Source organism: Filicampus tigris, chromosome 5 (assembly GCF_054856515.1).
Source record: "Filicampus tigris isolate MCC_2025a chromosome 5, RoL_Ftig_1.0, whole genome shotgun sequence".
Taxonomy (NCBI): Eukaryota; Metazoa; Chordata; class Actinopteri; order Syngnathiformes; family Syngnathidae; genus Filicampus; species Filicampus tigris.
Window position 1 is genome coordinate 13,350,858 of NC_141221.1, and position 15,402 is coordinate 13,366,259.

Sequence of the window (15,402 nt, forward strand, 5' to 3'; positions counted from 1 at the left end):
GTGGAATTCATTACATTTTGAAATATAGAATGGGAGTCTTGAAGTTGTGATGATTTGAAATGGAAAGTGGATGAAAGGGTTAAATACGTAAAATGTCTCTTAATCTGGGAATTTTATGGTGGAAATGTGGGAATTTGGAGAATTTGAGGATTTTTTTTCACAAATATTTCACAAATTGTTTTTGTTGGGGGGGGGGAGTAGAATTATGGCCAAACTGGAACATTTTCAAAAGTTTGACTAGATCTGAATATTTGGAAGTTTGACTGATCCGAATCATTAGAGGAAGGAGGAGAGACAAACACTTGGCAAGGGGAAACCATCATCATGTGTGATTGTCATAGTGTAAAAATGATTCATAAGCTTTCCACTGTGGTTACAGCCGACAAACTCCCACTACTGCACATATGATTCCCCTCGCAAAAGGAGGCCTTCATCAATGATAGACAGAGCTGTCAATGTGATTCATAGGCCGGCAATTAGTGTTTGCTCTTAAAACAGCCGCCGCGCACAGATTATGCTAATTCTCTTGTGGTGACGAATGGCTGCAGAAAGTCACGTTAACGGATTGCCATGTTTGTCGAGCAAAAGTTGTCTAAAACATATTTGCTCAAATTGTTTGGATCCCTTGTGCAATTGTTGGCTTTGCATTTTTGAATATGAAAGAAGAGAGAAAAATACTCCCTCTTATTTTCAGGCACAGTGGCACCTTGACCTACACATTTTTGCATTGTGTTGTGAGCTAAGATTTAACCAGCGATCGTCCGATATGCCACAGCAAGTGGAAAAATAAAAGGAGCGATAATGGTGCCGTAATGCCCTCGCATGTGGGCAAGGAGAGCCACAGTAGCAGCTAAAAAAGCGTGCGTGTGCGCGTGCGCGTGCGTGTGTGTGTGTGAGACAGAGATTGATTAGGGCTGCAGGCTTTCTCTCTACCAGGGCTGTGTCAATATTAACCTGCCAGGATGAGGTAGCACATCACTCCTTCCTCCTTCCTTCCTCTCCTCCCTCCATCCTTCTCCACAATATGGCTGTCATCCAGCCCATCCGTCGCAAACACACACATTGCACACACACACACACTGACGGGGTCCATTTTTCAGCAATGATATCCTGATGAGTGCAATGAGGCTTCCCAGAGGCACTTGTTCAAGTCGTATACGGCCCACAAGCCGCAGGTTTCCCACCACTGCTTTAAAGTTACAATACACACACATACACTAACACACACGAGTATAGAGAAGATGGAGCGTGCAAAGCTGGGATGCGATGACACGCAGGGAGACAGTCTGTCCGCCATTTGGCTCTTAACGGCATAAATTAGCCACCCATCTAGTTCCACAGATTGCACTTCCTTATAAATTAGCAACATGTTAGCAATAATCCACCTCGAAAACCGCACAGTGATTGGGCGTTACGGATAAGAGGGATTAAGTGAAGCCACTGGTCACATGTTACAATGATATATCTGATAAAAACAAAATGCAATTTCTGTAGAACTTGCAATTCTGAACAGCGGATGTTGGACTGAATTCACCATTCATCCATTATCTATACTGTTGATCCTCACAAGGGTCGCGGGCATGCTGGAGCCTATCCCAGCTCTCTTCGGGCAGGAGGCGGGGCACACCCTGAATTGGTTGCCAGCCAATCGCAGGGCCCACAGAGACAAACAAGCATCCGCGTTCACAATCACATCTAATCTAATGGACTAGAGTGTCCAATCAATTTACCATGGATAATCCATCCATTATCTATACCGCTTATCCTCACGTAATTTTGGAAAAATATGTTTTAAGTTACAAAAATAAAAAAGTAATTTTTTTTTACATGACATATTTTCAATTACGACAACATTTTATGGATTTCCAAATAGAAAATACTGTAATTATCTTGTAACAATTAACTTTTTTTAAAACATATTTCTCAGTATTTGTTTAAATTATAAAAATAGAGGGGCATCATTTAACATTAGTCTTTTATTTTTTTCAAACAAAACATACTTTGGTATTTTGGAACACTCAAAAGTTTTAAAACAATGTGATATGTTTAGCATTAAACTTTATAGATGTTTTAAATCATTCCAAAAATTTTTTTTTTTTTAATATTAAAAACTTGTAGGATATCTTGATTCAACTGTTTAACCTATTGTGTGCGTATCCGCGCACGCACACGCACACGCACACACTTGACTCCACAGGCATCAAGTGTTTTTCTACGCCGGCGACACGCACAGCCTCAGGTGCGCAGCTCCGCACATCGGGCCCCGATCATAAGTCACGTAAGCCGGTGCGCTAACCCAGTCGAAAGAGGCGTTTCCTGCTGTCGCCGACAAAGAATTAATCAAGCGTTTAGCCATTTTGCTTCTTTGCATACCCTTTGCATACTCAACACAACACTGAGAGAGACAATGGAGGCTTTTCCGCCACCCTGATGAATCCATCAAGGCGGCTGTGATTTATACACGTGTCTGCCTTCACAGCGGAGGCCACCCCGCTCAAACGCGCACACACACAAGCATCATCAACACTAGAGGGAAGCAGGGAGGGGGGTAAAAGTTTGCATGAAACCAGCGCATATGTCCATCTTTCGGTCTCTTGATGATGATGCTTCATTCGCTCAACGCGGGGATTTGTTGAGGGGGGTCGGCGCGCAACTGAGCTGAGCTGAGTCCACAAATGTTTTGTTTTGTTTATTCGCTCGCAAAACCCCAAAGATGCTACGTGGTGAGAATGAAAATGAAGGCAGACTATAGAGGAAGAACCAGAAAAGTTAAGAGAGTTAAAGAGAAAGTCAAGTCAAACATTTCTTCCCAATATTATTTTCTATACACCCCACTCCTCTAAACATTGCATTTGTTGCAGTTGCGGCATATGACTTAAGCAAGAAATTATCTATCTCATGGGGCCCGGATTAAATAACATTGGCGAAAAAGATTTTCAATTTAGCATCACCTGCTTAGGATTCAGGCTGATTTGGGAAAATTAGAGTTAGTTTGTTTCAGCCCTGGAAATGCTACTGTTGAAAATCCTGTTGAATTGAGGCAATGGATGCTTGAGACTTTTTCATGTGTCCTGTTCTGACAGACATGTCCACCTAATTTTGTGTTGATTGGTCAAACAAGCGACCAACCATGCCTCCGCTTCAGAAAACTGGTGAGCCGCGATTGGTCGTTATCTGAGCCCTGAGCAACTTCAATGTCATCTTCAGCCGACAGAAGTGACAAAATGGCCGCCCCCGGAGATTGCTAAAAGTGGGTGCATTTTGCTGCTTAATTTATATTCCACAAATGCAATATTAATCAGAATGCTGTATTTCAAGGTTACAGTTCCAAACTTTTTGTAAAATTCAGCCACTTTCACTTAGTAACACAAAATTTGGTAGGCATGTCGATCATGAGTAGACCCACAAAAAGTCTCACATACCAATGCCTGAAAAACCACGGGAACTCTGCCCTTTTAGGACAATTTCCAGTTGTCCTTTACACTAATCTGGAATAGTTTGTCCGACTGCCACCAATTGTCAAATTATAAAACATTCCAGCTTTGCTCAATGCGGGTGGCAAAGTTTGATGACTTGCCCTGAATGCACTTCTAAAAGTTCTGAAGACTCTTGTTTCACTTCAACATCGCCAAAAAATGAGTGAGGAGGGTGTAGGCGATGATAAGGGTGGGGGCGCTCCTCTTCAATCTTAGTCCCCAGGAGGCCTGCACTGCACCTGCTGTCTCTCGGCGCCTCCCATCAGAAAGGCATTTAGCGGGCGCTGTGGCTGGGGGCCCCATCATTAGCCAGCGTAATTATTTGTGCAAGGAGCGTTATGGCAAAAGTGGCTGCGCATAAGCAAACAGAAGGGCCGCGGGACCGAGAACAAATAACGCATTAGAGGCCATCGAAGGCCGTGAAAATGACAGCAAAAGTCGAACACGGAGGGACGCGGCTAAACACCCAAAGGAAGGTAAAGTGGTCTCAAGAGGAAGTGACAAACAGGAAGCGTATTCAAAAAAGCATAAATGTCCATATTAACACATTGGGGGGAAAAAAAACAAGACATTACTCACAAAGTCATGTTTGTGGCTGCGGGCGCTGTCCCTCCTACAGTTCATCAATTCCACAGCATGACAAGTCGTCATCCCGACAATGCTTCATCTGCTTGTGCTCATTTGCATGCACACACACACGCAGGCACACAAACTTCACAACAACACTAAGATTTGAGCTTCACGCTGTGTGATGTATGTATTGTCTTATAACTAAGACCACTTTCTTCACTTGCACTTCTGAGGGATCAATGACGTCTTTATCTGCAGACTGATGCATATATCAATCGGCACCACAAACGATAGTTGGCACCCGCACTTGAGGCTACAGAAAGTGGTGTGCGGCCGACTTTGGGACCTCAAACTTCAGTGAGTATACGTAACTGAGTTGTGTGAAACCCTGGGCACCACAAACTGTAAAGTAAGAAAAAGTGGGGACTATAGATGAGGGCTCTCAATTTTTTTCGGTCCTGGGCCTTTTAAAGAGGAAATCAATCCAAACACATTTTTTTCAAGAATATGTTCCACGTACGCCCACTAGTTGAAACACGGCATTTTGATTGTTGATGTTGTGTTTGTGGAATATCATCCATCCATCCATCCATTATCTGTACCGCTTCTCCTCACAAGGGTCGCGGGGCGTGCTGGAGCCTATCCCAGCTGTCTTTGGGCAGTAGGCGGGGGACACCCTGAACTGGTTGCCAGCCAATCGCAGGGCACACAGAGACAAACATCCGCACTCACAATCACACCTAGGGGCAATTTATAGTATCCAATCAACTTACCATGCATGTTTTTGGAATGTGGGAGGAAACCGGAGTGCCCGGAGAAAACCCACGCAGGCACGGGGAGAACATGCAAACTCCACACAGGGAGGCCGGAGCCGGGATCGAACCCACGACCTCTGAACTGTGAGGCGGACGTGCTAACCAGTCGACCACCGTGCCGCCCATTTTGATTAATTTGACAATCTATTAGTTGCTGATTAATCGTTGCACCTCTAATATTGACTATATATTGTTTCAAGGTTAGGCCCCAAGCCCAGTTTGCCAACCACTGCCCTGGGCACCCCCGCTCTGCATAATTCCCAAGTTTCATACTGGATCAAGGACATTTAGCCTCTGTCCATGTCATGTCATGTCATGTCATCTTCCAAACCGCTTATCCTATATAGGGTCGCGGGGAGTTGCTGGAGCCTATCCCAGCCGTCAATGGGCGAAGGCAGACTACACCCCGAACTGGTCGCCAGCCAGTCGCGGGGCACACATAGACACTGTCACTGAGCGGGAATCGATCCCACGCTGCCCGCACACAACTCAGGCGTGTGTACCACTACACTATCAGCGGACGCCTCTGTCCATTTCTATCTTAAATCTTTCCCCACAAATTGAACTCCTGCTTAAACTTCACACACACGTCGCCAAACACACAAACCATTACCAGCTAATTGAATGTAATTTATTTAGTTTTCTGCAAAGACCCATTAAAGGCAGAAGAAGTCACACCTCCACAAATGACCGGCTCATACGGCGCGTCGTCTTCTCAAACACAATTAAAACACCACGTATCAATACACACACTGCAAATGACACACACGCAAGGGAGGGAGGGGGGTGCAGGGGGCTCATCTTCTCACGTCATTAGCGGCCCACCATGACGCTGGGCCGTTGGCCATTTCTTCTATATAAAGTCTCTAATGGGGGCCCCTCTCTCGATGCTAAAATATGCGCAGAAAGTCCAGCGCACGCACACACACACATATAAGCCGTTTGAAATGAATGGTTATTTATTCACTTAAGGAGGGTGTGGGTGTTTAATGTTCCTTGGACGTTGGGTAGTGTTCCGGGGGAGGCAGAGCCCGAGCCCCCCGGCAACAGACATCATTTATTTTACACATAGCCCTAATACTGCACACTAGGCAGCCATACTCAGATGGGCTTTGCATGGGAGAAGGAGATCTTAATGAATGTGTGTGTGTGTAGATGAACACATTAAGACACGGAGAAGGGGGAAAGGGAAATATTGTGCATGTGTCCGATTTTTTGGTTTAAATCCACCCTGAGGGAGGAGACACCTGGTTGCAACAATCAGGCCTCATTCAAATGCATACATCGCAGGGCAACCCGATACACACTTCCTCAGGAAAAAAAAAATATTGATTGTTTTTGCAAAATGATCATTTTTGACTTTTATTGTATTTTCAAAGTTCGAGGATTTTTTTTTTTTTGCATTCCTGTTCTAAAAGAGAATTAATAATGAACTTAACTGGTCATCTCTTGGTGCATTTGAATGTTTGTTATTATGTTGATTTATTATTTATTGTAATTAAGCATTTCAATATAAATGTTCTATTCATCAATATTTATTAAGCTTGTGAGGATATGCAGTTTGTAAAATGGATGCATGAATTCGTTTTTTTTATTGTAATGAATATATTTTTTAATTTATTTATTTTATTATTACAACTATTTATCACATGTATTTTTTAATTCTAATGAAGTGAGTTTTTTTTTTTCAAATGCTCACTTTATTTCTTTATTAATCAATATTTGCAGTGTAGTATTTGTATGTATTCGTTGCAATGATGCAAATTCTTTTACAAGTTTTATAAAATAAATAAATAAATGTGGTTTATTTTTTTAACAATTATTATTAATCAACTATTTATGATCATTAAATTATTTTGCTTTCAATTTTTGTTAGAATAGATCATTTTTTAATTTATTGTAGTGAAGTGTTTTGTATTTTGACTTTCATTCATTTTTTTCGTGTTTATTGTAAAGAAGTGTGTTGGATTTTTTCTGACTAGCTATTGATTGATTACTTATTTATCCATAATGTGTAAGCTTGTTTACTTTCCTTTTTTTATTATTATTATTTAATTTTTTTATTAATTGCCAGGTATCAATGTTTTATTTATAATGTATTATTCATGAATTTATTGTTTAGTTCTTCATATTTTTACCCTCATTAAATAATAGCCATCAATGTATCATTTTTTTGTTGCAATGAAGTGAGTTTTTGTGTTAGTCCATATTTATCAAGTTATGAGAAATTCTTTTCACTTTGGTTTTGTATTAATATTTATTAATATATATTTTGTTTATTCCTTATTTATTTCCATTTTCCACTGATATTTTATTGAGTACATACAAACAATTTTAATTTGTTTGGATCAGCAATCTTTTTTTATTGAATATTGAAAGCAAGCATAAAGACTAGACAGACTTGTTTGCTTTTCTTCATTTTTGTGGCGGAGGAGGCGGGTGCTGATGGGGGGTACTTGTTGACATCCCTGACAGTGGTGCAAAGTAAGACAAATGGAGAGTGATGATGGAAAGTGATGCGTCCATGCTGGTCCACCAGCTCTGTAACCCACTTGGACTGTAGCCGCCACGGCAACGATAAAGATGCTATAAAAATGTTATCCCAGCTAGTGTGCACATCAACCTGATTTCACACTGTTATAGAAAAACAGTGGACTATTTTTTTCTCTCGCATAGCTTTCTTCCAAATTGAGAAGCTTACCTCCTCACCTACTGTGACCGAGGTGAGCGCGATGGTCGTCTCTCCGTCCGAGAACTCCTTCAACTCCTTGGACAGCAGGTGTTCCAGGCCTGGGTCATGATAGCACAACATAAGAAGACTAAAAGTTAGACAGTGAACGCCTGCAATGTTGCGGTTCATCATTCAAACTAAGCGAGGGTAAGGGTTGGCTTTCATTTCCTCAAAGTGATATGTTACCGAACTGTCTCCCATTTCTTGATAGAGAGAGATTGAGAGTAGGCACCAAGGCGTTTTAAAGGCAGTTTCTGGTACAGGTGCAATCGCTGGTGATGTGAAAAACGCCAAGTCAGGACATAAATAATCACCTTGTAGCACTACTTTGCTGTCACTGCACCGCTCCAAACGTCTCAATAGCTCATCCAGTCGCACGCACCGGCGGCCATGTTTGAGTGCGAAGGCTTCGCTTTGGAGCAGCAATGCCTCTAAAAACATACACACACACACACACACATAAATGTATTTTAGGGGTCCCGCAACACCACCCTCCAAAAGTCACTCTTTGAAAGTCAGAAAAAAAAATTCAGCCCCAGACACCAGTTTTATCGATTGACGTAGCTGGATGTATCTATCATGCCCGGAATTGAATAGGAAGTCGGCCATTTTGGTTGGAAGCAGCCATTTTGACCAGACAATCGCATGGAGCTGCTGAAGGCCACAACTGCCCAGATGCTCACACGCAGACTAACGAATCAATCTGACTCCAGTCTCTGATGCCACTCAGTAGGTCACACCCGTTATAGGCACACATCCAAAAACACAAATACTACTGTCGCAAAGACAGACTTTTACATAGTTTTACTTTGAAAAGTGGATTGAAGGCTCTTTGGACAAATCCAAAATTTTTGCAAAGCCAAATTCACTTTGCACAGCCAAATTCAAATACCATATGAGTTGTACGTCTTTGGCGTATCGTTCAACAGTTGTATTTTATAGGGAAAAAAAAATTGTATTCAAGGATCAGAAAAAGCTATTAGAACAGTTTCTGAATCGAAAAATATACTTTTTTTACTCAAGTAAATATATGTTCCAAACTTAGTAAAAAAAATTATATTTGAAAAATTCAATTAATCATGATCTATTATGGAAAAATTTGCGATTAATTTGCTAAAAAAAAATTGTCGCTTGACAGCATTATTAATTACACTTTATAAAATCAGTTTAGGTCTTCAGATTCTCTTTAATTGTGTTTTATTGTGTTTTTAGGCAAAGTTTTTCTTTTTTCAGCTTGTAATAGGAGTCTTGCATCTTGTGTTTTAAAACTTTCTTGAGGCCTTTTGTTCAAATGACTATCACAGTCGAGTGAAACAAGTTGACTGCATGTAGTTGTGTTATGTAATTATCATCCTTCCATGTTTTCTTTGCCTGTGTGTGTGCGTGTGTGTGTGTGCGCGCGACAGAGTGTTTGCGTGGACTTGCTTGTTATCTTGTTCGTCTCAAGCTCTTTACTGACCCGAGTTCACTCTTCCCTCATCCATCACATTCAACCCCATCATTTTCAACTCAAGACCCAAATTTGGTTCTCCCCTCGTTTCAACTTTGTTGCCGACCAATACAGCGGCACCCAAAGCATGTAAACACATTCAGATGAATTAAAGCACGGAGATGAAAGGAGTTGATCTCATGTTGAGTGGAGACGGCATCTTAAACAAACATTCCAGTAGGCTTTGACATGCGGTCCACAACGGTGTGAGCTCGCGTTGCAATTTACCTGTTTTTAGCTAGCTCAGGGGCGGCCATTTTGTCACTTCTGTCGACTGAAGGTGAAATCGAAGTTGCTCAGGGCTCAGATAACGACCAATCATGGCTCAGCTTCAGAAAACAGGTGAGCCGTGACTGGTCATTATCTGAGCCCTGAGCAACTTCGATGTCATCTTCAGTTGACAGAAGTGACAAAATGGCCGCCCGCAGAGATGGCTAAAAGTGGGTGCATTTTGCTGCTTAATTTATATTTCACAAATGCAATATTCATCAGAATGCCGTATTTCAACTAGTGGGCCTGCATAAAACATATTCTGGAAAAAAATATGTTTAGGTTGACTTCCTCTTTAAGTGCAAGGTTCTAAAATAGTAATGTGTAGTAGAGCAAACTACAAATCTCAAACGACTTTTTGACCTTCCTTCGGATTTACAGCAATACAGAAATAATACATTTAAAATCAGCCCCGAAAGCTCATGTAGGATATTGACAAACACAAAAACAAAGGGCATTTTTGCTATAATTATAGTTAGTTTTAGCTTGTTTTATAAATGTGAGTTGTAGTTTTAGTTAGTTTTGGGGATTTTTTTAAGCATTTTCTTTTTTATTTTATTTCCGTTTTTTCTATTTTAATGTGGGTTATTTCGTTAGTTTTTGTTATCTATAATAACCTTGATGTGCAGCAATTAAGTATGGATGGATGGCTCGATGGATCGATCGATCAATGGGTTTTTATTACTCTTAGGTTTGTCTTTACTATGTCAATCAAAATAATTATAATTCAACAAAACATGAATAATCAAACCAAATATCTGCTAAAATGGGAATTCTAGATCGGCAAAGGACTATTTTTGCTTCAATGAAGCTCCTCAAGTCACTTCTAAATCGTTCCTTGGCACCAAGATGCCAACAGATGGCGACAAAGCATTACTTAACAAAAAATGTGAGTGATTTTCAGGACATAGACAGGTTACATAAAAAAAAAAAGTGAATTTGTGAATACAGAATCACAAATACGCAGGGCTTCACTGTGTTTTAAAATAGGGAGCTATTATTCAATCGCACTGTATATGGATGGATGAATGGCTGGCGTGCCATAAGTTATTGAAACCCTACCAACTTCCTGACACTTAACTCAGGAGCAACCGTCCCACTTTATTGTCTCTCTGTTCCTTACTCACAACCTTCCTCTCTCCTGGTGGCTGTTAAGCGAGCGGAGGGCAGGGTTTGGAGCGCCGCGCCGCCCCATTACCTCCCCCAGGGTGCATGCGCGCCTCTCCCTCACCTCCGAGGCTCTCCCTCAGCGCAGCTCCGACGCGCTCGGGTGCCTCTTGAAGAAGCTCTCTGGCGACCGTCATCGCCGCGGACGCCGGGCTGCAGTCATCATCATCATCATCATCATCATCATCATCATTTGGATGGACCACTCGCAGGATGCTGGAGTCCAACGTGTGGCGCTCAGAGCTGATTTGCATAAACACATACGGTCAATGGATGCATTAGTAAATACACACTCTCTCCCTGCATGTGTGTGTGCATGTGTGTGAGTTAAAGGGAAAGATTACTGCATAGGATATATTTACTTTGACTCAATATTTCACCTTTCAAACCAAGGGCAGTTGCAGGTAACCGTACTGTATAAAAATGATCAAGCTAAATCCAAAAAGGTGAGGATTTGATTTTTAATAAAAACAAACTTTAACTGTTTCAATAAAGTCATTTTTATGTTGAGCGGGGTTGTTGGTATTTGCAATAACTATTAAAGTAACTTGTAATCTAATTTAGTTACTTTGAAAATCAGGTAATCTGTAAAGTAACTTAGTTACTTTTTCAAAATAACCGCGTTAGTGCGCGTGTGTGTGTTTACCAATCCAGCAAGCCGTCCTTCATCAGCGTGATTGATAGTTTTCCTGCCTGATGGATTTTCATCAGGTCCAGGTCGTCCTTCCACAGTAAGAGGCTCTCGCAAACTTTGATCTTGCGCAGGTAGCCCAGGGTCTCCCCGGGCAGCGAGGCGGCACCACGCCGGCCGCACAGCAGCGGCACACACACACCCAGGGAGGGGTCTCTCTGAAGGGAATCATACAGTACATACAGCAATGAGACATGGAGGTCAAGGACAAACTTTATGGTCTCTAATGCATGTCATTACTAGACTACACACACTCAGAAACACACACGTACTCTCAAACACACTCTTTTTGTTTTACCTCACTCAGTTTTATACATCCACTCACATTTACATGTTTCTCTCACATTTGCATTTTTGTTTTCCGTTTTTTCTAATTAAAAAAAATAGGAACTGTAAATGAGTTATATTTTTTATAGTTATAAATGAGCCACATATAAATATACAATCACTTACAAGCATACACACACACACAATACACTCACACTCAGATGCATTTACTCAAATGGTAAACAGCCTTTCACGTGTATACCTGGCTGAGGTGTAGCGCTAAGCACAGCGTGGCAGCCACAGTGTCCACATCTGCCTCCGGACCACCTAGCACAGCATGGATACACTTGTCACTCCACACCTAGAGAAGACACACACACACACACAAAGGAGATGGGTTTCGGTAAACAATCATGCGTATGGGCGGGGGGTGATATTCAATCCTGACATTTCTTCAATATTTGACTGTGATTTCCTATAGTCTAACGGCTGTGTTAGATGAAGCCAACATTGCATTAATAATGACGCACATAAAAAATAAAAATAAAAACGCAACAACAGCAAGATCAATTTGGAGAAAGAAACACTTCAAACAGTTTATGTGAGAAGTGACGACTTCCAATAATTCCGCTGACAAAATCAAAAATCCTCGTTTTGGTTAAGTGGATGTTAATGACAGCAGAAGCATTAGAATCACACCACCACACATCCTTTGAACAATTGGAACTACAGTGAACCCCTGTTTGTCGTGGGGGATGTTGTTCATACCCACATACAATACATAAAAAGAAAAAACATAAAGAAACCGTATAAAACCGCTTCGGTTGTGTTACCCCTCTCGTGTACTTAAAAAAACATTTAAAGAGAAGTCCACCTAAACATATTTTTTCAGAATATGTTCTATGCAGGCCCACTAGTCTAAACACGACATTCTGATTAATTTTGCATTGTGGAATATGAGAAATCCACCCGTTTTTAGCTAGCTCAAGGATAATGACCAATCATGGCTCAGCTTCGGAAAACAGGTGAGCCATGACTGGTCATTATCTGAGCCCTGAGCAACTTTGATGTCATCTTCAAGTCGACAGACGTGACAAAATGGCCGGTCCATGAGATGGCTAAAAGTGAGTACATTTTGTTGCTTAACTTGTATTCCGCAAACGCAATATTAATCGGGAATGCCGTGTTTCATATATATAATATCGAAAAATTGAATTCCATAACTTGGCGATGAAGTGCTGTCTCTACTTGGGAAAATATAATCCATGCTTTCTTTCTGTTTCTATGGAGGCCCACATTGTAAAACTCGGAGCTCAACAAGTATCCCCACCCCCTTGTCGTCATGGGAATGATAGCCGCAGGTGCTAAAACAAATCGATCAGTAGAAATCAAGCGTTCACGACACGATTCTGCTTCTATCAGATGTTAGCTAAGAGGGCAGAAAGGGAGGAAATGAGATGCCGAAGCGTTAGAAAAGGGAATGATGATCAAAGGGAGGAATGAAGTGATGAGATGGAAGGAAGCAGGGCAAGATGTTTAAAGAGGCTTTTAAAATAAAGTAGGTGAGAACGCGTGTGGAGAGACTTAGTGACCAAAAGTCTGGGAAATGGATACAGAAATGTGATATGTGGAAATGTGAACAGGAGGATGAAGACGACGAAGAGGAGAAGATAGCGGCAGCGAGAATGAATCAATAGTGGTCGGCCAGAGAGAGGAAGTGATGCATTAGTGGGTGAACGTTCCACTTAGCGTCTTTTCTGCTCTGTGGATGTGTGCGCATATGTGTCAGCATTCAATCTGGAATGACAGGAAAATCCAAGATGTGTTGGACTGTGAAAAAGTGGATATTTTGTGTTCTGCTCTTTTCCTTCCATTTCGAATCACACATCATAATTTGAAGAAACTGTACAAGGTGAGGGGAAAATTCTTGGTTGATTTTTCACGGAATGACCCCCGCTCGCACGTTTGCAAGGATGAACGTGACGAGAGGAGCCCACACATTCTCCGTTCCTTGCGCTCTTATCGCGAAGCCTCCCGAGTAAAAGACATAATCAGATCGCTCCAGGCGAAAGGGAACAATGCTGGAAGTCTACTCAGCACATTGTCTTATCTGCAGAGCTAAACACACACACATAGATAGAGTCAGTGTGAGTGAGAGGTAAGACTCGGGGCAATTAGGAGTATGGATGCTCTGGATGGCGGCCATGCACAGAGCACATCACCAATGACAGAGAGGCCTGCAATGGTACAAATCATCCACGCTTAAATTCAAATACATGGAAGACAAAAACAAAAGAGAAGAAACCGGATCAAGTTTTCCTTTTAATCGGCATGTATGGTGAGCACAACTGCCTCACATCTTTGGAGTTGGGATTGGCTGAAGCACACATGCGACCCTAGTGAGGATAAGACGTATAGCAGATAGATGGATGGATATTCTTGGAATACACAATAAAAATGCAAGTTGGTGTTTCAATATTTTGGGGGCTTTTGTGACACATTTCAGAAAGAAGGACATTGATGAGAGAAGGTAGGTAGCTAGTTAGCTAGGTAGTAGGTAAATTGTTAAAAAAAGGAGGTTGTCGGTTGGTTTGTCGGTCGATAGGTCGGAGATGTAGGGACACTAGGTGGCTTTAAAAAAAAAAAAGGCATGTGGATAGATAACTTTCGACTTCCTGTTTTTGTTTACTTTTCCCATTGGCCATTTTTAATAAACAAAGGACTTTTGAGTCCATCTGTTTGACGAGTAAAGTGCAGACTGCTGCGTTAGCACTCTGCGCAAGCTAGCATGTGCTTGTCACTCAAGATCACGCTTTAGTTTAATGTGTGCGATGTGTTTGTTTTTATATTATTAAACGTTAGCGGGAATACAGCAATACAATGTTGAAGATCTTTACTATCTAATCACAATTTCCTATGTGTGCTCTAATGTAGGGACTCTCAAACCTTTCGAATTATGGAAGAATTTTTTCCAAGGACCGCCTCACAGTAAATACCAATAAAACATAACTTTCTTGGGAACCCCAAAAAAAATAGGAATAAAAAAGTTACCTATTTTTTTTCACTCTCTTTTGGTAGTTTTACTTTGCTACCTTATATTTTTGTACTTTATTTTTAAATGTATTTAGTTGTAGTTGTAATTGTAATGATGTGAAATACATTGAGTTAGCTTGTGCATGAAATGCGCTACGTAAATAAAGCTGGATTGCCTTACCAAAGGTAAAATAGGAGGAATGATTAGTTTATTATGCTTCTTTAATTAGTATGCCCTTCCCAATATAAGTATGCACTTTTTTAATAACATAATTTATTCCAAAAAATGTTGTGGACCTCCAAGCTACAGCTCGCTGACCCAAGTTTGAGAACCATTGGTGAGTGCAATGCAAGGATGCAAGGATAATATGTATTGGGTGGGTGGGGGGCCTTAACTTGTTGATGTCAAGCCTGAAGGGGTGCACAACCCTCCTCATCCCAATCATTGCATGCAATGGTGCTATGTGTGGCTACAGGTGCAGCAACAGGAAATAAGCCTGTAGCATGCACACGCACACGCACGCACACACACACACACACACACACACACCTAGACACACGGGAGGCTTCTGTTCTGCGTGGAGGCTCGCAACTCACCCCTAGTCTGCAGTCCACCCTCCGCAGATAGTCGTCCATGTCGGCCTGCGTCGGCGCGGTACCACCGTGGAGCTCCACAGAGGATACACAGCAATTCAGTTATGGACGTTTACGTGCCGTAATGTGTCCATGCGTGTATGTGTGTGCGTGTATGTGTGTGTTGCGGAGTGGAGAGGAATCCCCCCCGCTACGCTCGCACTGCAGCAGTCCCTCTGCAGCTGTGTGTGCTGGCGCCGCCCCTTCTCGGTAAGCTTGTGGGTGTGGGTGACGGCCGGCACTAGTTGTAGCGGCGGAGG

General features: G+C 41.8%; 1 protein-coding gene across 3 annotated transcripts in view; it reads right to left on the reverse strand.

Moving 5' to 3' along the window:
- The window catches only part of LOC147147344 (uncharacterized), a 31,017-nt gene extending 15,615 nt beyond the window's left edge, over positions 1-15,402 (reverse strand). For all 3 annotated transcript variants that reach the window (XR_015086836.1, XM_086030985.1, XM_086030983.1), the window contains exons 1-6: positions 15,107-15,402; positions 11,739-11,837; positions 11,165-11,367; positions 10,583-10,761; positions 7,907-8,023; positions 7,563-7,651 (exon numbers count right to left, since the gene is read on the reverse strand). Coding sequence is in view for 2 of the 3 variants with exons in the window: in XM_086030985.1 (XP_085887111.1) it covers positions 7,563-7,651; positions 7,907-8,023; positions 10,583-10,761; positions 11,165-11,367; positions 11,739-11,837; positions 15,107-15,145 (726 nt within the window). In the remaining variant the exon portion in view is untranslated. The remainder of the gene's footprint in view (positions 1-7,562; positions 7,652-7,906; positions 8,024-10,582; positions 10,762-11,164; positions 11,368-11,738; positions 11,838-15,106) is intronic.